This window comes from Papaver somniferum, chromosome 3, assembly GCF_003573695.1.
Source record: "Papaver somniferum cultivar HN1 chromosome 3, ASM357369v1, whole genome shotgun sequence".
NCBI lineage: Eukaryota > Viridiplantae > Streptophyta > Magnoliopsida > Ranunculales > Papaveraceae > Papaver > Papaver somniferum.
In genome coordinates, this window is record NC_039360.1 from 35,214,550 (window position 1) to 35,237,610 (window position 23,061).

Below are 23,061 nucleotides of genomic sequence, written 5' to 3' on the forward strand. Positions count from 1 at the left end.
ATCTAATTTGGGAAAACTCCTCACTATTGCCTCTTAATATATTAACCGGTGCCGGGTTGCTACGTTGTTCATAAACATGTGGCCAGTCTCCGGGTAGACGCTCATCCTCGACTATCATATTATGTAAGACATTACATGTTTTCATATATAGGCAAGCACATCTAGATTCCACATTCTTGCAGGTTGTTTGATGATTCCAAACTGTTGTTGGAGTATACAAAATCCCCGTTCTACATCTTTTCTTGCACCCTCTTGCATCGATGAAAAGATTTCCTTTTTCCTACCTACCGGATGTTTAATGGCCATAATAATATTAGGTATCTTTAGGTATATGCCATCACCTAGATAATACGGCATATCATATGAATGTCCGTTTACCTCGTAGCTCACTGATGGTGCTTTTCCTGTTACAAGACTTCAAAAAACATATGAACGGTTCATAAAATTAATATCGTTGTTAGATCCGGGCATACCAAAAAATGCATGCCAAAACCATAGATCATATGACACCACCGCCTCCAACACGATACTTTCGCTCCATTTAAACGCGGTGTAAGCCCCTGACTCTGCCGACGGACATTTATCCCATTTCCAATGCATGCAATCTAGACTACCTAGCATCCCTGGAAATCCCCTGTCTTTGTTTTGCTTGAGCAACAGTTCAACATCACCAGCAGTTGATTCACGCAAATATTCATTCCCATACACGTTGACAATCGTCTTACAGAACCTCCGAGTAGCTTCCAACATAGTGGTTTCTCCTATGCGTAAGTACTCGTTTATTGCATCTGCCGCACATCCGTAAGCTAACATTCTTACTGCTGCTGTTACTTTTTGATGAGGGTTTAATCATACAACTCCACAAGCATCGGGCTTTTGAACAAAATATCTGTCTACATTGGTAACACCTTCCACTATTCGGTTAAACAATTGTCGACGCATTCTGAATCTTCTGTGAAAAACATTGGGTGGTTGGTTTGGGTACGGAGAAAAATATTCGTTCCATAGAAGTTCAGCTCCTGCATCACGATTTCTGGGTATTTTGATACGAGTTGGAGGCCATTTTGAATTTGTAACAAGGACTCCCAAACTAACGGCCATGTTATTTTGCCTAATTGCTATTGCATCATCATCAGAGGAATAAAAACTACTATTAGAAGATGAAGAAGAAGAAGAAACAAAAGAGCAATAATGAGCGGTTTTCTCATAGTTTTCCATTACTATCTGAAGCAGAAGAGGGGTGTTGCCATTCATATATTGGGTGATCATGTCTTTAAGTTATATCCAAGAGCATTAATAAAAAAAAGGAGATGGTGAGAGATAGTGATTTTCTTGAAAAAATAAAAGTCTTTTCCAAAAAACGATAAAGTGTTTGTCAGTAGCCTGATATGACTATACTCTATATGGACGGTGTAAAAACTATACACACTGCCTACTCTCAAACTTGAGAGGACAACTAAAGGGATAGTGGAGAGAGTAGACTTGAAATGACTACTCGCTGAAAGATAAGATATTAACTATCAGTATCCGAAGGCGCCGATCGAGGTGGCATAAAAGGCATCTGCATTCTCGGAGTGGCAGTGACTGAGGACATTGTTGAAGCTGATCCTTGACTCATAGAACTCCAAACTTGCGGTGGCATTGTTTGGGAAAAGGAACCGAACCCAAGGGGAGGTTGGACAGCGTGCGAAAGACGGAAAAGAGACATTTGTTGCTGCAAATCTATGTTCATAGTATTCAACTTTTGATTTCTGCTTCTTTCGCCATAATAACGTCCATCCTCTCCTTCGTTTGTTTTAATGTAAAATGGCGAAATTGTTGATTAAAATCAACATGTTCTTGAAATAATGTGTAAGATTTGTGTTGTCATGAAAAAATAAAATACATAAGTACAAATGTATGATAAAATGTCAAACGTTCTTGAAAAAGTCGAAGTTAACATACGTGGGATAATAGATGTGGAGGAGGGATGGGTACATGTTTAGTAGGGTGTTCAATTGGGTCCGTATACAAGTCACTGACAAGCCCATATGTTTGGGCTTCCCAATTAGGATGAGTCACATAATCGTTGTAGTTAGTTACCTTTCTCCAGTACTGCAAATATATATCATAATCTTTAACAACTTGCACTACCTCTGTAGCATTGAGCAAACCTTCTCTTTTTAGGCGTTCTGCTTGAATACTGCCGATATCCCCAATAATTGTGTGTAGTTTTATAGGAACAACAAAAGTATAATGGTTTTTCCTCCAGCACCTTTCTCCGAGGTACATGTTATGTTGTACAGTTAGAAAGGGAATACGAATGTAGTAAGTATGATATGTACTACATAAGCATGAAAAACAAAAACAAAAAATGTTATTGGTATTTAGCAACAATTATCGAATAAAATTTAATTATTAACTCACAATGCCCATGTAAGAAAATATATATCTGGAGTCTGATAGCCTCAAAGCCGTGCATCCCATATCTGATGAAAGAACTTCTATGTATGATTCCCATGGGCGCCATGTCACTTGTTCAGCAGTAAGCTTACTCAATAAATCCCTACAACGGAAAATATCATTTGTATTCTTCGGTACATTCCATTTAGAAGTTACATGCCATTTTTGTTCTGTACTCCCCTTTGAGATGTCTGGTCGACATATGCCCAGGTATTCATACCCCCAAAACTACTCCATGAAAATAATTAGCCAATTTAATAACTTCGCAACAAAATAAACAATGAAAGGAAGAAAAAACTGGATTAAAAGAATACCTCTAATATTTGGAATGAACCGCATAGTGCCTTCTGTCTCCTCCCATTTAAACGGAGTGACGCATACAATCTCGAAAAAGCGGCACCACCCCGGTCATACGTGGATACTACATCAAGATTTTCAAAAGCAGCTAACCATCCAACATCAATATAGGTCTTCGCATTAGAAAAGAAAAAACGTCCCAAAACATACATGAAAAAGGCAATTTCTACTCTATAAGCAAGGGTCCTATCATTTTCAACCGCAACCAACTTGTCTTCTAAGAAATATGAGCTTAAATATTTTATTGTAATTGAATTTGAAACCCACGACGGAGCTTTTGGACAAAGCGTGACATCTTGGATATCCAGAAAGATACACTCACGAACATATTCAAATTGATACTTTGCAGAATCATACGGAACGTCAGGCCCATCACCGATACTCATTCCAGTCAACACGAGCCAATCTAGGGGGTAAATCCCATCTCAACAAATGGGAAGTGAAAAGTATTTGTTGTATCCCAAAACCGCTCAACAATATAATCAACCATTGAATGTTGGGTTTCGCTACATTGTATGTTCAGTAAACTTTGTCATCCCGCTTTTTCAATAATATATTTAGCTCTAAAACAATATTGTGAAATAGTTTGATAGTGATGAATTACCGATGACAGAGATCCACGATGTTGATACTTTAATTTCTGCTCTCCTGTAAATGTAATGTCTGTAATAGCGTGAGGTTTATCATATTGCAGTACAAGAAACCGCCCTAACCGGGGAATATCAACCTCCTTAATTTTACCAGTAGAGATTATGTTATAATCCTCTTCGGCTACAGATTTCTTTTTCTTGTTCGTCTTCATGCGACCATTGAACCGCACTGTGAGTCTGTTCAGCATCTGTGCACACATAAGATAGATGCAATCTCAATTTTAAAACACCAACCCTCATTATTCCATATTTTTATAAGTCCATCACCATTTATATTCCAAATACTATAAATCCTTAACACAAACTATATTAATTCCAAATTCTATAATTCCACTTATATTCCAAATACTATAAATCCTTAACACAAACCATATTAATTTTAAATTCTATAATTCCACGAACAAAAATTAAATCGTCACCTACGTATGTAGAACATATTAGAAACCAAAAAAATATACCTCATAACAACTCAATTTAATCACTTCAACATTCCATAAAAATCACTACAAAATCAATTACTTTTAACCTCATTTACATACATATAAATTAGCTATTATACATATGTAACACACAAAATTCACATAACCACAATTTTTCACATAACCACAAGAAATGTAAAAACACATATTAATCCAAATTTATGAAAAAACACATAAATTTAGCTCATCTTAAAACCCAATTTCATATTTAACCAAATCTACATACAACATACGTACTCAAATCTGTTCACATACAATATCATATTCATAATTGTTTGTCAATACCCAATTTTCTAAAACCTAATTTTAACAAACTAAAACCATAAATAAATTAAAACCTATTTTTAACAAACTAACACCCTAAATAAATTATACAAGAATATAGATAAACAGAAGAGATTAAGAAAACTATATTACCTCTCATGGAATCTATCTCGTTGGTATTTTCCTTTTTTTTCTTCCTTTCCTACTCGTTACTGCGTTTGAGAATGGGAGTGAAAGATAGAGGTGCTGTTTTGATGGCGGTAGAAACAAAGAGGTAGAAAAGAAGAAGACCGAGAAGAAAAGATTAGGGTAAACGTGTAACACGTAAAGGGGTTTACGTGGAGGTGGAGGTACAATGTTCGGCGGGTTGAACTCCACATGTGTTGATTACGTGTGTTAAATGGGGCGGAGACTATACGTACGCCCTTGGACCGGCAGAAACAATATACACGCCCCATCGGGCGTGTATTATATCACCGTCCCGTGTACAGGCGTAAATTATATGACCACCCCACATCCGGCGTTTACTATATCAAGGGCCCACATCCGGCGTTAACTTTATGGCCGCCCCAACTGGGCGTGTATTATATCAACGCTCCACTATCAGACGTTGATTATACGTCCGCTCGACTAAATATACTCGTCACCGTAGCGTCATACTACAGACTAAACTCAAATTTGATCGTGGTTTTTGGTCTTTGATCTTTGATTTTGATCGCACCATTGTGGATGCTCTTAGCCGGATTAGCCTGCTGGCTATGGATGAGATTTTTTTTGTTTCTTTTTTTGTACGCTTGGCCAAAGGTCGACAAAGCCGACACTTGGATGCATCTTTGGTTGGGACTCGCTGGGACTCGCCAAAAAGAAATTTAGGTTCGCAACTAAAGCAGTTCGGGTTTGTTTTGGAATAAAAAGACTTGTATAAAAAACAAAGAAAAATAATTAATTGAACAATAAAAAAAAGGACAGTATGAATGTATGATACAAAGAAGAGAAGGAAATAAAGAAAAAATCTCTACTTCCGAGTTCCTAGTATCTCCATCCATTTGTTCTTCATTTAGATTTTAGAGCCTTACTCTTCTCCGCAGTGCTCACTCTCTATCTATATCCTTGAGGCAACAAAATACAATAGAAACTCCATAAATTAATGTTGTTGGGACCACCAGAATTTATAATTAAGCGAGATATTAATTAATCGAAAAATTAATAATTATTAATTAATATCTTATTAACTTGTAGATAAATTTAACTTTGATCAACAAATAACATAGATTTAGGCAATTTGGATGAACAGTTGATATCAGTCAAGACTTGAAAAATTTGATCGAAAATTTGGGTTATCGCAGTCTAGTGAATGTCAATATATATATCGCGGATATCTGGAAGAAAATGAAGTTACGCAATTGTTGACTGATGAAGAAATAATTGAGAGCCTTATGGGAACTGATAAAGATGGGAAAAAAGATGATGAAAGTTGTACAATAGATCCCCTTCACGAAACGAGGTTGTTAAAGCGACAATCACATTAAATAATTTCTCATTGGGCTATGAGAAACAACACTAGAAATGTTTACGTTGATAAGAACAATTAGTTCAGTGTGATATTGATTTTAACAAAAAACAGATAACAACTAATTTATTTTTCTAGAAATCTTCAGTTATATATATATATATATATATATATATATATATATATATATATATAGTGGATTATTGATTTATATTTCATATGGGGTCTACATAACTAAATAAAAAATGTATTAATTTATAATTTTAGCGAATTATTAATTTGTCATGTTGTCCCCTACTCGGGACCAGCTAAAAATATTATTTAAGAGAGTTTATTAAATAACCGAGTATTCATTAATGGAGTTTACACTGTAACTCTACTACTCCCTCCGTCCTAAATTAACAGTCCGCTTTGACTTTGTCAAGATATTAAGGAAATCCTATAAAATGTCATGACTAGCCCTTAACTAGCCTATGTAATACTCCCTCCGTCCCACTAATAAGTGACCTAGTTACTTTTAGATTTTGTCCCACCATTAAGTGACCTATATCACTAAACAAAGAGATATTTCTAAAATTATCCTTTTAATTGATTATAAGAAATGTAAAAAATATGCATAATTTGATAGTCATGTTTATATTCGTTACGTAGGTGTTTTAAAATATTTTTCAATGGTACGAAGTTTGCGAACATCCGCGGTGTAGTTTGAGAGATAAATCATTTCAAAATTTCACTATTTATTATCCATAAGGGTATAATTATAAAAATGGCTTAAAAATACATTTCCCATTGCTTACCTTAAAAATTGTGCAAACTTGAACTAGGTCACTTAATGGTGGGACGGAGGGAGTATTATGTTACTACCAAAACTAAAATTATTAGTGTTAAAAATCTAAATTGGATAGTATTATTACTTTAGGAAATATTTTAAGAAATAAAAGCAAATTAAACTGCTTTTATTATGAAATCCACATTTTAAGAAATTCTTTTTCCTCCATTTGATTTTGGTTTCTCGCACTAAAACTTTGGAGCCTTTGGAATTTTTATTTGAAAGAGAATTTTTTTTTGAAATTGTAGATTATTTCCTCTTTAGATATACTCGACCGTGAATTTGAGATTTTGTCATAATTGTTTTTTGATCCTTTCCCATGTATATAGCCATGTTAACCCGTACCCATAAGTAGAAGTTTTATTAGGAATTTTATAACTATTCATAAGTGTTTTTATTTAAAAAAGGAATGACAATTAATACATAGATATTGAGTAAGTTTTTTTTCCTTATATATGATGATAATATTTAAGATTTTGAATTAAGTTTATATTAAAAATGATTTTATGATTATTAAAAATAAAGGATATATTTGGTAGTTTAAGGAAAAAATAGGTCTATAAATAAAACGGACATATAAAAATGGACAGACCAAAGTAGAAATTAGGACAGATAGTTTAGGACAGAGGGGGTATTTGATTTGGAGATGATAGGTGTACACATTTGGGTTGCTTTGTTTTTGTAGACGGTGATGGAACTTTTTGCCTTGGATATTTATTTACACATAAATTTCAATCAATGTGTCTCTACGTAACTTGTTAATATTTTTTCTAGTCTAAAACCGTTATTGTAATGTTTAAATATACGAAGAAAATATTGCTTTTATTTCGCAAAAGGAAGATTAATTAATTAGTAGTGTTTTATGATTAACTACTAATTAACACTGTAGTGTTTTATGAATCTGCTTGTACACCCGACTAAATCCATTGGGGGTAGCATACCTCTGTCGACTCTTTACAATCTCGAAAAAACTGACGCCAAACTTTGCAATTTCATCTGACATATGATTAAAGTCCCTTGGCACATGACTACAAATCCACCTGTCAAAACCAACTAATAAATGTAAAAGAATCTCCCATTATGTTACTTGCTGTCCATTTGATAGTTTCCTTTCTTCCATTCACAGCACAGATGACATTCGGACACTCTCCTTCCAATTGGAAATTTCTAATCCCTTTATTTTGTGGAGTTCTTGTTTATACCCCACAAAATACTAATGATACCCCTTTTGTTAGTTTTGTTAGTTATAATTTGATTAACATGAAAATCATGAAATTCTTCCAAAATTTTGATATTGATATCCTTTCAGAATTTTCTTTTTATAACCATATATGACCGTATAAAATACATCCCTATATATGTGTATGAAAAAATATTTTTCTTCCAAATAAAAAACATAATTTTTATTGTGATATTAATGGTGAGATTATATATTATGGAAAAAGACGGAAACTTGCATATTGTAGTTTTATTCTCTGATCACAATATCTCAAAGATTTGTTTCTTCATTATGGAAAGTAATTTGGTTCCAGCAAGATAATTTCAATAGATACTATTATAATTTACATGAACAATAGTTCTAAATAAGAATAGAACAGGTTGAGAAGATCATTTTGTTACCTTTCAAAAAAAAAAAAAATTCATTTTGTTCAATCAAGTACATAGGTTCTGTCTTATAGCAGCATACATGTTTCAAGTGATTTGAACGAAACATCTTATTGAACCTAATAATATATTAATCAAAAATGTCAACTTTTTGTTTATTATGTAAAGCTACCGGCTTGATTGAGATGAAGAGTGGAAAAGAGAAAGAGAGATTACTTGACTCTCTTCCATGTTTATGTAACGACTTTGTGATTAAGTGTATTTTAACCAAAATAAGACAGAGAGCATAATTGTATAGAGAATTAATAAGAAGAAAGGTTATAGATTACTTATAGCAAGTCTTATAGTGGAATCCAACCTATTCCAAGTGTGAAAAAACCATGGAATGTCAAGTCTAGTGGCTTCCAAGTTGGGGTTTTCCACTGAAAATCCAAACAAGGTTCCATGGTTTGGTGGAAGGGTCCGTGGAATCCATATAAACGCCTATAAGAATAGCGCTAAACGCCAATAAGATTGGCGCAGTAGAGAACAACAAACGCCAATATGAATGGCGTTGAACGCTAATCAAAATAGCGTAAGTCAAGCGCCAAAAAGAATGGCGTTTAGCGCTATTAACAACAGCGTTTCCTTAGCGCCATTAACAATAGCGTTAAGCGCTATTAACAATAGCATTTCATGTTATTTATTTTTATTACACTCTTCTCGCATTACTCCTGTTTCCTTACCTATAAATTGAAAATAAAAAATCTTTAAAAATACAAAACAAAATTTATAAATTTGAAATTGAAACAAGATTTAAATTAGCTAATTTTCATTTCATAGATTAAGTTACATGGATTAAAAAAACTAAAAGCGACATTACATGATTCAAATAACTAATATTTAGAATTTAACATGATCCGATTTTCATTGTCAAGCTTCATCATTTCCGAAAGCGGGATGGTTCTTAAGAATTTGGTACACATGATCATATGCAAAATCTTTGTTGTTTTGTTGAGAATATAGAGTTTTAGCATGTGCCTCCTACAAAATAAATAAACATAATCACTCATTTAGAAAATTAATGACTTAAATATGGATAATTGAAAACAAGAGGTTCCATTGTATAATACTTACAACTTCTTCTAACGTTCATCCTCCTCCGATATTTTCATAAATTGAATGTATGATACCCATGTAAACTTTGGTTTGCTTTTTTATCACCGACCACCTATTTTGAATACTTTGTCTTGTTCTTCTGTTTTCATTACCACCTGCTTCTTCTACAAAGGCTTGAAGCACCCTTTCCCAATAGTTATTGACTCCTTGATTTTGTCCAACAATCGGTTGGAGAATAATTCTCATCCAAGCTTTGCTGATTGCAACATCTTCATTTGTAGTGTATGTCATACTTGCACTTGATTGAAAGAAGGTTTGGAATTAAAAATATAAAATCAGGAGAGATAGGAAGCAAAGAAAATCTTGAGATTTTGGGATGGTTTGATTTGTGTTGAAGAAGCCAATTTTTATAGATAAATTTTAATTTTGAAAATCTGACCGTTGAAACGCTATTGAGAATAGCGTTAAGCACCATTCTTAATGGCGTTTATTTTGAGTCGTTGATTAGAAGGAGCCGTTGAGAATCCAATGGTGTAGAATAAAACGCAATTGAGAATATTGTTATGCGCCATTCTTATTTTCGCCAAACGCCAATCTTAATTGCGCTAATCACAAAAAACATCCAGGCGCCACTCGACTTCTCCAATCCTATACTTAGTTTTTTTTCCTAGTCTCTCATTTTTTCTTTTTCCTCTTGAACAAACTAGTTTTTTGGTTTCATATATTGAATCAAATCAAATCAAAAAGAAGATAAAATTAAATGAAATTGAAACTTGATTGATACTAAAAATACTACATTGATTCCACTACATCAAATTGAAAAATAAAAGATAAAAACATAATTTAAGCTACAAAGTTCCATAAGCTACATGGTTTCATATATTGAAATGACGAACATTGCTAGTGCTACGATAATCGTTTGCACCAAGTGTTCTAGGAGGATAACCAGGTTTTTCCAAAATCTTATTTTGTTTATCCCACATAAATTGTTGCTTCCATTCCGGCAAGGTGTCAACCTCCACATCCAACACTTCGAGTTCATGTTTCTCCAAAGCTAAATCCAAGGATTTCTTGTTTGTCTCTGCAATAGTTAATAAATATTCTTCTTGTCCATCCAATCTTGCCATCTTCTTTGCATTCTCTTCACTAAAATGTTTCAAAATATGGTCGGTTCCGTTATTGATGGCCGATAGCTCCGAAGATTCCCTTTGTTGAGCCCTTTTTCCCGTTGGTCGACGAGGGCCATCCTCTTCAAGCCATCTTGGGTCGCTTCTTTCCGGAGCACTACTTGTTGAATCATTAACACTAGGAGCCTCCGATTCATCTTCCTCATTTTGGGTAGGATCAAATTCTTCGGGATTGAATCCGGGAACATGGGCTTTGAAAAGTCGGTACACCTTTTCATTTCCAAAAGGTTTTCCCTTGCTAACCTTACTATATTCCAATCTAGCTTTTCTCTCCTATGAAAAACAAACAAAAACCCAAGTTAGAAATCCTTCAATAAAATAAAATGATATACATTAAGAAATCTTAATAAAACTTACAAGATCATCAATTCCGCATCCGCTTGCATTGTTTCTATGCAAATTTCTTAAGATACCAACCCATTTTTTGACATCTTTTTTCAAGGTGCCAAATCTATTTTGCAATTTATGAACACTCCTATCATACTTATTCCCAAAGCTGCTTACATAGGTATCGAATACTCGCTCCCAAAAATGGTTTGATTTTTGATCAACTCCGGCAACACCATCAAGTGTAATGCTTATCCAAGCTTTGGTGATTGCAACATCTTCAGGTGTAGCATATTTTTCCATGGTTAAAAAAAAAGTCTGAATTGCAATGAATTTTAAGAAGATGGAGAAAAAAATCTAGAGATTCAAAGATTTTTGTCTGAGCTGAGAAGTGATCAATTTATAGGGAAAATTTCGAATTCAGAAAAATAGCCGTTGAAACGCCATTGTTATTAGCGTTTTTTTGTGAGTCATTGATTAGAAGGAGCCGTTAAAGATATAATGGTTAGAAATGAAGCGCAAATCTTAATATAGTTTGGCGCTATTCTTAATAGCGCCAAACGCAATTCTTATTAGCGCTTTTCTTGAAAAACATCCAGAACCTAAGCCAGTTCCTCAAGTTCCATAGTTTTTTTTTCTTCTCTTTTGAAAATCCATACTTAGGTTTTTTTTCTTCTCTTTTGAAAACAGTGAAAACCATAAATAATACAATGAAAATCTTAATGTTTCTTAATTTTAAAATCTAGAAATCATAGGATTGCAACCAAGTGCAGCAACTAAAGCTGTTCTGCTGGGTAAACATCGGTAGGATCGAATTCGCCATCCGAACCATCAAGATCATCTGGTGGTGGAGGGGGAGATTCTGGTGGCATTTCACCGTCTCTGAGACCTAGTCCATGTCGTATCCAAATATGTTGAACAAGATCATTGCGGAGTTGGAGATATGCCTCATCATTCCTTAACGCGTGGTATGACCTCGGTATTCCAGTAACCTGTTGTATTGGTTCGTTCACGACTTGACCCCAATCTAAGTTACGTCTTTCATTCTCAATGACCATGTTATGCAAAATCAAACAAGCCTTGATAATAGAGTTTACATCCTTCTTATCCCAGTAACATGCTGGATTTTTAGTTATTTGGAACTTGTTTTGGAGAGTTCCAAAAGCCCTTTAAACATCCTTTCTCTCCGCTTGTTGGTATTTATGAAACAACGAATTAGCTGGCTGATTTGGAAGAAGAATTTTGAATGACTGCACTATACAAGACAATCGTGGATATATATTATCCGCCAAGTAGTAATCCTTGTCGTAGATGTGGCCATTGTTGCGGTAATTACAAGGAGCTGCTAAACCATTAACCATCTTATCAAAAAGTGGAGATTGAGCCAAGACGTTCAAGTAGTTGTTCGACCCTGGCGTTCCAAAGAAACCATGCCAAAACCACCGATCATATGATGCCACGGCTTCTAAGATCATGGTAGGTTTTTTCTCATGCCCACGGAACGTACCTGCCCATGATGTTGGACAATTCTTCCACCGGAAATGCATACAATCAACACTTCCAAGCATTCCCGGAAACCGTCTAGCCGCATTTTCTGCTAATAATCTTTCGTGTCTTCTCTTGTAGGCAGTCGCATGTACCATGTACCAAAGCGGCGAACAATTACCCTGGTAAACCTCTTCACATACATATAGACGGTTAGCGCTCCTATACAGACATAATCATCTGTGCTATCAGCGGCTATACCTTTACACAAACATTTCATTACGGCATACATCTTCATGTGGGGAGAGTGACCAAGTTTTCCGGTGCAATCAACTTGGAAATCAAAAGCAGGATCCGCAACAACAATCTCACTTAGACTACGTAAGAAAACAGGTCTATACATACCCAAACGTTGGTGGAACTTCTTAGGGCCCCAAGTACAGTTAGGTCAAAAGTAGTCATGCATCATTCTTGCATCTCCATCCTCTCGGTGTATTTCCACCATTTGTCGCGTCAATACTTCTTGAGGCACCGGTTGGAAGAGCCTATGCATTCTTTGAGTCATATACTGGTACACCATAATTGCTCTCTCCTCGATATCATCACCAATGCTAAGATCGATACCATACGTCATTAGTACATACCTCCTTAGCGGATTTTCATCGTCCATATTGCACCTGTAAACAAAACTCAAATATTGTAAGCATTCCAAGATTTTTGAATTCATACAAAAGAAAAAACATTCATACAAAAGAGAAGACATTCATGCACACATTCATTAAAGAAAATACATTCATACAAGTACATTACAAGTTCATTAATAAACACATCCAAGTTTCATACAAAAGAAAAGACAAGTTCCCTCATCCTAATCCTAACATCCTTGACATTTCATCTTCACTTAGACCAATCCCACCACTATTCATCAACTGAGTTAATTGTGACTCTGGAACTACTTCTGGAACTACTTCCTCTTGTGGAATAATGACCATGTGCATCATCTGATTGACTTGTGGCTGGTCTTTTACAGCTAGACCATTGAGAGTTGTCTCCAAGATCATAACATGATTGGGTTGACGTCGATCCTTCCCCAAGATCACGTGCCCGATCTATTTCAAACCAATACCGGTCCTTTGTAAGATTTAACATAGCCAACCTATGCGCAAAATCTTTTCATTACTCCTGAAAAGAAACATCAAGATAGCAAATATATTAAGGAACTTTTAATGTGTAAAGAAAATCATAATAATATGGAAAAAAATAATTGAAGGAGTTAAAACCAAAATTACTAACCCTTGTTCCTCAATTAACATCATACGTAAATGGAGGAGGATCAGGTGCTTGCAAAGGCACTTGAATACGGTTTCCTTCACTGTCTGAACGTGCGATACAGAAAGAAACTCTTGGAAATTCAGGTGAAGCTTGTGAAACGTTGTCATACTTATACCGTGATGGATTTATTGGGGGGACCTGATTCACCAGAAATGTCGGATCTTGAGTACTTGCAGCTCCAACTTCATCTCTGTTTTCTTGACGATATATTTCTGGGAGCAAAAATCCAATAGATTTTTTCTTCCACCACCACACATACATGCTCTCATCAACATGCTTATAGTCTCGTCCTTCAACCATATCAATAGGATCATGGGAGGTAGCAAGGTCTTCCAAACGTTCACGTGGACTTCTTGGAATTGTTATAAATCCCCTTGTTTTCCTTAAAAACCGTTCACCAAGATACATGATATTAGTTTCGCTTTCCGGATTATAGAAAGCCACTCTTTGATTAGAGATTTCACGAGCATGCACTATATCAGGGTGATCTTTATACATAGTAGTAGACCATGGTTGCCATTCCGTTCCAACAATTGTCCTCAACTCAATTTGTTGGCGATCTATATTAAGAGAGTGTTTGGAATTACCCCTTTGCAACTTCACTAGACTATCTTTCTTAAATATCATAACTGCAGGCCATACATCAGTCGGTATTGGAGAAAAGGCGTCAAAGTACGAAAATATATGTAAAACCAATATTCTAAAACCATAGCCATTCCACACATGTTTTTTCCACCTCTAGCAACCGCACTCATGCTACTATACAAGTGACTAAAACAAGCCGAACCCCAATCATAATTACCAATCGCATTCAAATCACGCAAGGAAGCGATCCAACCTTTGCTTGCTCTTGTAGTGGTACGTGCCATTAAAACTTTTGAAATCACCCATAATAAGAAGTATCGAGTCACAATCTCCCAATTTTCATCATTAACTGGATTGTCCTTGATATAGTTTGCGAGGCAACTAATAGGAAATTCAGGTGAGTGCTTGTTGTAGTGTGCATACCCATGCATAGGTCTAAAGTAGGTATCCTCTAGTTTTTGATTTTCTATACTTTTCCATCTATTTGTAGCGGCGTGTTCCAATCTTCTACGACCATTTCCAATAGGAATTCCGGTTAAGTGAACAAAATCTAAAGGAGTGAAACCAATTTCAAAGATTGGGAAATGAAACGAATTGGTGTTATACCACCACCTCTCTATGATTGCATAAGCTAGTTGTTGATCATCTCTCTTAATTCTAATTTCAAAAAATCTAGCAAGGCCGGAATTTTGAAGAACTTGACTAGCGCTTTCATGAACCACCACATGATTATGTAAATCCTCAAGGTCTTCTAGATTACTTCTAAACGTGATATCATGTTGTGTACCAAGTGGGTTTATACTTGTAGAAATATTTTTCTCATCCGATTCTTTTGAACTCAAGATCATATACACATCCATATCCATAATCTATACAAAATCATCAAATAAAAAGAATATAGTCACACAATACACTTAAATTGTTTACATAATGTCACTAAAACATGTTAATTAATTCATTATCTCATGGAAATTTCACAATGTTCATCATCTAAAACCCTAAATTACATAATGTTCATCATCTAAAACCCTAAATTACATGTCAAATTCGTCATTGTTAGAATCAAAATTGTTATTATTCATCATACAATCGAGTATCATGCATACAATCAACAATAATTTCATCTAATGCCCTAACATTTCATCAAATCATAAAATAAACTCAAATTATAATTCAACTAACCTCTCTTTGGATTCTCAATCAAATTGAGAAATTGAAGTATGCTTAGATTCCTTATGACGCAAAGAACAAACCCTTTGAAACAATTTCATTGATTTGAACCATGCTCTGAGAATTAAACAAGAGGATTTTAGCTTTTGGTTTTTCTTTTTTTTTTCACTCGAGTGAGATGAACTGGGGAAGAAAAAGAAGGGTCGATGGTTTTACTATATAAAAGAATCAAAAAGCGCTATTAACAATAGCGTTAGGCGCTATTAACAATAGCGTTATATAAGCGCTGTTAACAATTGCGTTTGGTGCTATTAAGAATAGCGTTCTGACCGTTGACTTGGGTCAAGCGCTATTCTTAATAGCGTTTTCCATGCGCTATTATCATTAGCGTTTTATGCTATTCTTATTGGCGTTTCTTGTATTCCACCGTTACACTTGCACTTCCATCCACAGTTCCAAGTGCTGAGGTGGCGTGGAAGATGGAAGATGAATGGATTCCACCATAAGACTTGCTCTTATAATTTACAGAAGGCTAATGAAATTCCCACCAATTTCAATTTACAAAGGGCTAATCCATCAACACGCAATAAGAAATTCAAAACATGATTCCTAAAATAAAAATTCAAAACCAAAATTAGGGTTTTTACGAGCTACCATTAGCTTTAGACATCCCAGGAAATGACGAATCCCAAAATTTTTTTTTTAAATGATTGAGGTTTTGCCGATACAGACAGAGGGAAGAAGAGAACTCGGTATTTTTCATCAATTTCACGAGTTTGCGTTTTTATTTGTGATTCGTTGTTTGGGGTATGCAATTTTTGATGGATAGGTAGATAAATGTTGGGGTTATGTAGATAAAAGGGTATCATTAATAAATCTGGGGGTATATATAAAAAGACCCTTATTTTGAGCCTAATTGATTAGCTTCCGGAAGTGCCAATCCTCTACATCTAGCTCCATTACTACTGTTACGTATTAACTGCAAAAAAAAAATAAAAATAAAAAATAAAAAATATATATTCATAATAATTTTTAATAAAAATAAGAATATCTTGCTATACAGGGACATAGAGGACTGAATATGAATTAAGGGAAAAAAATGTACAAGTGCAAAAAGAAGAAAGATAATAAATAACATCAGTTTCTTGGATGTTTAACAATTTGAATTTCATATTAAACTGCAAAAAAATTTGAATCACTTTCCCGAGTATTTGACTTAGAATTTCAATAGTGGTGCGGATGAGTATGCAGTAATAAACAAATGTGTTTCACGTGAAGTTGTTGTGTGTGAAAATGGAACCACAAAATTTCCTCAGAATCAAAGCCTTCCTAGAAACCACTCTCCCATATGATCCCTTCGTCAACTTCCCTATATAAACCCTCCTTTCCCTCTATCTCCATTCACAACTTGCATTTTCATTTCATTTCCCAAGAGAAAGAAAAACAAGTGCCAGTGGCAGCAGTGCTTGTTTTCATTCTTTCTCTCTTCCTTTCTGCTTCTGCTACATCCAAGAAAACCTATCAAACCAGATCAAAAACACCTCTCTTTCTTCTTCATTTTATCTAAAAATGGGTAGTCTTAACACAGAAGATGTTCTTGAACACAGTTCAGCTTTCGGCGCAACAAACCCATTAGACCCAGAAGAATTCAGAAGACAAGGTCATATGATAATCGACTTCTTAGCTGATTATTACAGAGATGTCGAGAAGTATCCAGTTCGAAGTCAAGTGGAACCCGGTTATCTACGTAAAAGATTACCAGAAACAGCTCCATACAATCCAGAATCTATCGAAACAATTCTTCAAGACGTGACTAGTGAGATTATCCCAGGGTTAACACATTGGCAAAGTCCAAATTACTATGCTTATTTCCCTTCCAGTGGTTCCGTTGCTGGATTCCTCGGTGAAATGCTTAGTACTGGTTTTAATGTCGTTGGTTTTAACTGGATGTCTTCACCTGCTGCTACAGAACTTGAGAGTATTGTTATGGATTGGTTCGGCAAAATGCTTAACCTTCCAAAATCGTACTTGTTCTCCGGTACTGGTGGTGGAGTTTTACAGGGAACTACTTGTGAAGCAATCTTATGTACATTGACAGCTGCAAGAGACAGAAAGTTGAATAAAATCGGCCGTGAACATATCGGAAGATTAGTTGTTTACGGATCTGATCAGACTCACTGTGCACTACAAAAAGCTGCTCAGATTGCAGGAATCAACCCCAAGAACTTCCGTGCTGTTAAGACGTTTAAAGCTAATTCGTTCGGGTTAGCAGCTTCCACTCTAAGAGAAGTTATTCTTGAAGATATTGAAGCCGGGTTGATCCCTCTGTTTGTGTGTCCGACGGTCGGAACTACATCGTCGACCGCAGTGGATCCAATTGGTCCCATCTGTGAAGTGGCGAAAGAATACGAAATGTGGGTTCACATCGACGCAGCTTACGCTGGAAGTGCATGTATCTGTCCCGAGTTCAGACACTTTATCGACGGAGTGGAGGAAGCTGATTCATTCAGTCTAAATGCGCATAAATGGTTTTTCACAACTTTGGATTGTTGTTGTCTTTGGGTTAAAGATCCAAGTTCCCTGGTTAAAGCTCTTTCCACAAATCCTGAGTACTTGAGAAACAAAGCTACAGAGTCAAGACAGGTCGTTGACTACAAAGACTGGCAGATCGCACTCAGTCGCCGATTCCGATCCATGAAGCTTTGGATGGTTTTACGTAGCTATGGTGTGACAAATTTGAGAAATTTCTTAAGGAGTCACGTTAGGATGGCCAAGACATTTGAGGGTCTCGTTGGTGCGGATAGGAGATTCGAAATTACTGTGCCTAGGACGTTCGCTATGGTCTGCTTCCGACTTTTACCGCCAACAACCGTGAAGGTATGCGGCGAAAATGGAGTTCACCAGAATGGAAACGGAGTCATTGCAGTACTACGCGATGAAAACGAAGAATTAGTCCTTGCTAATAAGCTGAATCAAGTGTATTTAGAGACAGTTAATGCAACCGGTAGTGTTTATATGACACATGCGGTCGTCGGAGGTGTCTACATGATTCGGTTCGCAGTTGGTTCGACCTTAACCGAGGAACGCCATGTTATTCATGCTTGGGAGGTTTTGCAAGAGCATGCAGATCTGATTCTTAGTAAGTTCGATGAAGCAAAATTTTCAAGCTAAGTAAATATTTTCATGGTTAATGGTGGGCAACTCGAAATTTAATAAAATCGTTCGCTAGCATCCATAATGTTGGAGCAAAAGAATAAAAAAAAGAAGAAAGGAAAGAAAATGAAAGATGGTAGTTGAGAGGGGGAAGTAATTTTGATTTGGTTCTTTACTTAAGAAATATTTCTTAGGTTTTAAATTTATTATTGATTCAAGTTCAATTTTTATTTTATTTTTTCAATGAATTGATGTATCAATTTTCGTTTTTTTGTAATGTAGATTTGTAACAAAGTTGTTTATCAGTAAATGAAATATCAATTATGTTTATGATACCTGTGTCTAACATGATGCATTCTTCTTCTTTTTTTTGATATTGATAGTAATTTAAGTGTTGACGAGTTTCAAACTCCAATCACTGATATTAACATCTCATCACCTGATGACTTACATGCACGTAATGTGGTTTTACGACCTTACCATAAAATTGGAATTTATAAAAATCAAACATTCGGCGAATTCTTTCGCTTTATATCTACTTTTGATAATTACATTTTCTTTTATGCGTCTAAAGATCCTTTGGAGAAAATTGGATTTCTTAGAAAAATTGAATACTCATTACTCAACAACTGCATGCGGGTGTAGACCAAAATAACAACTTTGAAATATTAGTTCACCAACTTCATTCTACAACTCGGTCCAAGTCTCCAAAAGACAATAACCAAGTCTAAGACCAATTCATCATTCTTTTGAGTTGCCCTTTCTTTTTATTATTTTCTTTGGTGAGATTCAACACGTACAAATTTCAGAGCTACCACTAAGAAAAAAATTATAGTGTTCATATTTTCTCTGTAAAGATACACTTTCGTGGCGCCTCTTAGCCTTAGGTGTGGTAGGTGAATATCCCACTATCATTTTTTTAATGATTTTCAAAGGACGTATGCAATCTACTGAATATCGGACCATGTTTTGATGGAATACAAATATTATTCAAAAAGCTTACTAACCCACTATGACAGATCACATCAGTGTAGCAACATGGTATTAAAAAAGATTTTCCCTAATACCATAATAATCTACTTTGGCACTACTAATCATTTACCAACTTCATGGATTTATTTACTTTTAGAGTACGGAGCCATCAATTCTGCTGAGTAGTGCATGATTGATATGGGATGATACCAGCATTACTAAGGGCTGATATCTGTTCCAACGATCAGGATTGTTTAAAAAAATTTTCTACATGAATTAGTATTAGTCCCTAGTAATTTGATATCATCCGATATCAATCATGGAGTAGTGTGCGAATTTATTTATTATTAATTTTGGTTGATCCCGTCCACGAATGTTGTTATTTTTAAAATCAATTTTGGTTGCCCAATGTAGTCAATTATGTATTTATGTGTGTCTCGGTCAAGATCGAAACACTGGGATAATTTTATTTTAGGAAGATACTCGGTGAAATTTCGGAATAATTATTGAAATTTCGTTTTTGAATTTTATACCTGTAATATGTATGTCAAATATTTTTCAAACATTTTTTTCAAATAATTATATATGGATATAATGAAATACCACCATTTTTTTAAAAATAAGCAAGCCAACTGAACTAGACAAAAGCCGAATTGGAAGCCGAGTCTAAAAAATAGAAGAGTAATTTACTTTTTCCCAACTAACAAGAAAAGGTGCAACAAAGTTACTTGTTCGGGAAAAAATATTAAACTTGCAAGCAATAAAACAAGACCTAAAAATCCCCCAAAAAAATCTTTGAATAAAGCATCGGTATGACAGTCAATCTCTTTCAAAATACTCGCTAGATTTTCAGATATAAGCTCCTCAGCGTCACTTTCCATAATAATATGAGCAGTAGCGATCATGATTCATGCCTAAATTATCCCACAATTGTTGTTTTTTTTTTCCTTTTTGCGATTTATTGAAACTTAAACCGTAAATTAGAACAACAGTTCAAAATTTGAAAAATAAAATAAAATAAATTGGTATAAAGAAAAACTTAATACTCTTATTTTGCACTCGTTACATAGATAATTTAAAGAGCTTCCCAAATATATAGATTTTACAAAAATTCGAATATGTATCGAAAGATATTGAGTTTTCAAATTTCTGGTTCCCTTCTAAAACAACGACATTTATGTAAATATGTAATTATTTATTCAATGTACATTTCAATCCTCAAATATACTTAGTGGTGTAGTTGATATGAGAGGTCATATTTATAATATCTGGATTAAACTATTTTGTCTTTTTGTGACCAACTAAAAATAACTCCTTTCTTAGTACTAGTTAGATAAGATTAGATTACTTATTTTTTTACGTAGTTCTTTTATTTTAAATTGTATTTTCATATCAAAAAATAAAAATGAAAAACAAAGAAAAGATAAGCAGGGCATATGTTTGAAGACTCTCGAAAGTGCTTTTCAGATGAAAAATACCAAGAAGTTTTAGTTCAGGCAATTACGCACAATGTAGTCAATATTAGATATCGGTGAATATCGGCAAATATAAGTGAAATATCGATAATATCGACATCTCGGAGAATATCGTACCCGATATCATCGGCGATATCTCGGCCTAGATTGAGTATATTGATTACGCAGACCCTTACATCACATGTTCACGTATAAAGATACTTGTGCGTCTAAAATTTTTACATAGGAAGGGTTCGTCCTGAGTTTTCGGTGGCCAAATACATAGATAACAAACCGTAGCCCTTTATTCAGAACGTATGCAGAAGAAATCAGGCCTACAACAATTTTCATGGCTATGGCTTTGTCAAATGTGGTACCAACAATTAAAATTGCTTCCCTTCATAACCTTGAGTGCCACAAATTAAAATTCAATCTCTATTTTGATTTTTTTTAAAGCATGAATCCTATGTTGATGTTTTTATAATTTGGGCTCCTTAAAATTCATTATTTTTCATTGGATGTGTACTTTTATTAGTTTATAATTAAGAACCATGATATTGGGCATACCAAAAACTTTCAAGGCATACAAAGGACTAGTCCTAACTTGGGTGACCTTATAAGGGGTACCCTATGGGTGGTTTAATTACCTATATGCCCTTAAATCCTATAAATTACTAATCTATCTCTAACCTTAATACAAAAATCTATAATCATAAACCTAAAATCAGTTTCAACCCCTTCTTCTTCCTCCTCATCCTCCACAGCCGAACCCACCTTCTCTTTTTTTTTTCATCGTATCATCGCAGAAATTTAATCGTCGATTCGTGAAAATTTAGTCGACGATTAAACTCATCTATATAATGGTTCGCCGTAAGCCAGTATCTCGTTCTAATCGAGCGATTGTAACAAGTTTGCTAATTATCTCCAATTGGTAAAGAATCTTGAAACTTGTAACAAGTTTGCTTGGGGAACGGCTACGCTCGCTTACCTGTTGGACCAACTTGCCACCGCGTCTAGGTTGACAAGTACAAACATCGGAGGGAACTTCACTTTGCTCCAGGTAACTTTTGGGAGTTCAGAGTATGGTTCGGCTTATAACCATAAAATCTTTTAAGCCGAAGTTTTTACTTACTTGGTTCGGCTTATAATACTTGATCCATATAAGCCGAACAGTTCTCTGAGTTTGCAAACTTTATTCTTACTTTGATGTTTCCAAGTAAAACTTGTTTCTATCTATTCAATTCCTTTGATTTTTTAATGTGGTTCTTTGGATGTAGGTGTGGATATATGACCATTTCCCAATTTTGAACTTGTCCAAAGTATTTGAGAAAGATGTCAATTATGTTGATACTGAGCCAACTGCAGCACGGTACGCGTACGAGGACTCCAAGAAAAGGAACAAAAAGAAGTTGGTGGCAAGTTTGAGAGAGACGTTAGACCGTCTTGGTGTTGATGATGTCACTTTTCAACCATATGAGAAGGAAGATGAAGAAGATAAAGTTGTTGAAGATGAGGATATGCCGGTAGGTATGTATCATGGGCCATTGTGGTATCTCGGTGGTTATGTTATAGACGATCCTAGGCGAGTACTCCGTCAATTAGGATGCGTCCAAAAGGTTCCTTTGTTTGACGATAAATTCAGGTTGTTACCAAAGAGTGGTAAGGGAAATAAAAGCACCACTTCATCTTGGGAACCAAAGTATGATCCTGATCCCACCGTTGAGTTTTGGAATAATTTAGACAATCACACATTAGATGCGTCCAAGTTAACACCTTTACTTGATGATCCATGTGAAGAGGATCCGGGCTATATGGATTGGTATAACCAAATTTTTCATCCTTTCATTATCAATAAGAAAAGGCAAAAGATAGCTGATAAGGGAAAGGCGAAGCCAATCAAGATCACCAACAAGTCTACTTCCGAAGATGTAGTCAAGGATTTCAAGATTATGGTAAGAATGACTTCACTTTATACTATTTTCATATATTAGTTATGGTAAAAATGTCTTCAACCTCATGGTTATAAGTTGTTGACAAATGAAAAAATAGGTTGCCGCGGGTAGGGAGATGTTGAAAAAAATGAAGGCCAAACTTGGTTGCAAAACACCAATGACCGTGGAAGAAAAAAAATATCTCATCAACAAGTGGGATGCAATCATCAA

At 35.1% G+C, this 23,061-nt stretch overlaps 2 protein-coding genes across 2 annotated transcripts; one reads left to right on the top strand and one right to left on the bottom strand.

Moving 5' to 3' along the window:
• Nucleotides 1-14,188: 14,188 nt before the first annotated feature.
• Nucleotides 14,189-15,016, bottom strand: LOC113359285 (serine/threonine-protein phosphatase 7 long form homolog). Its single transcript, XM_026602948.1, has one exon. It carries the CDS (start codon nt 15,014-15,016, stop codon nt 14,189-14,191), a length of 828 nt encoding a protein of 275 aa, XP_026458733.1.
• A 1,697-nt stretch (nt 15,017-16,713) lies between these two features.
• LOC113355837 (tyrosine/DOPA decarboxylase 3-like) lies at nt 16,714-18,806 on the top strand. The gene has a single exon (XM_026598796.1). The coding sequence runs from the start codon at nt 16,890-16,892 to the stop codon at nt 18,489-18,491; it is 1,602 nt and encodes a 533-aa protein (XP_026454581.1). The 5' UTR covers nt 16,714-16,889; the 3' UTR covers nt 18,492-18,806.
• Nucleotides 18,807-23,061: the final 4,255 nt, after the last annotated feature.

Coding starts and splice junctions, on each gene's coding strand:
- LOC113355837 (XM_026598796.1), top strand. CDS start 16,890: ATGGGTAGTCTTAACACAGAAGATGTTCTTGAACACAGTTCAGCTTTC.
- LOC113359285 (XM_026602948.1), bottom strand. CDS start 15,016: ATGGATATGGATGTGTATATGATCTTGAGTTCAAAAGAATCGGATGAG.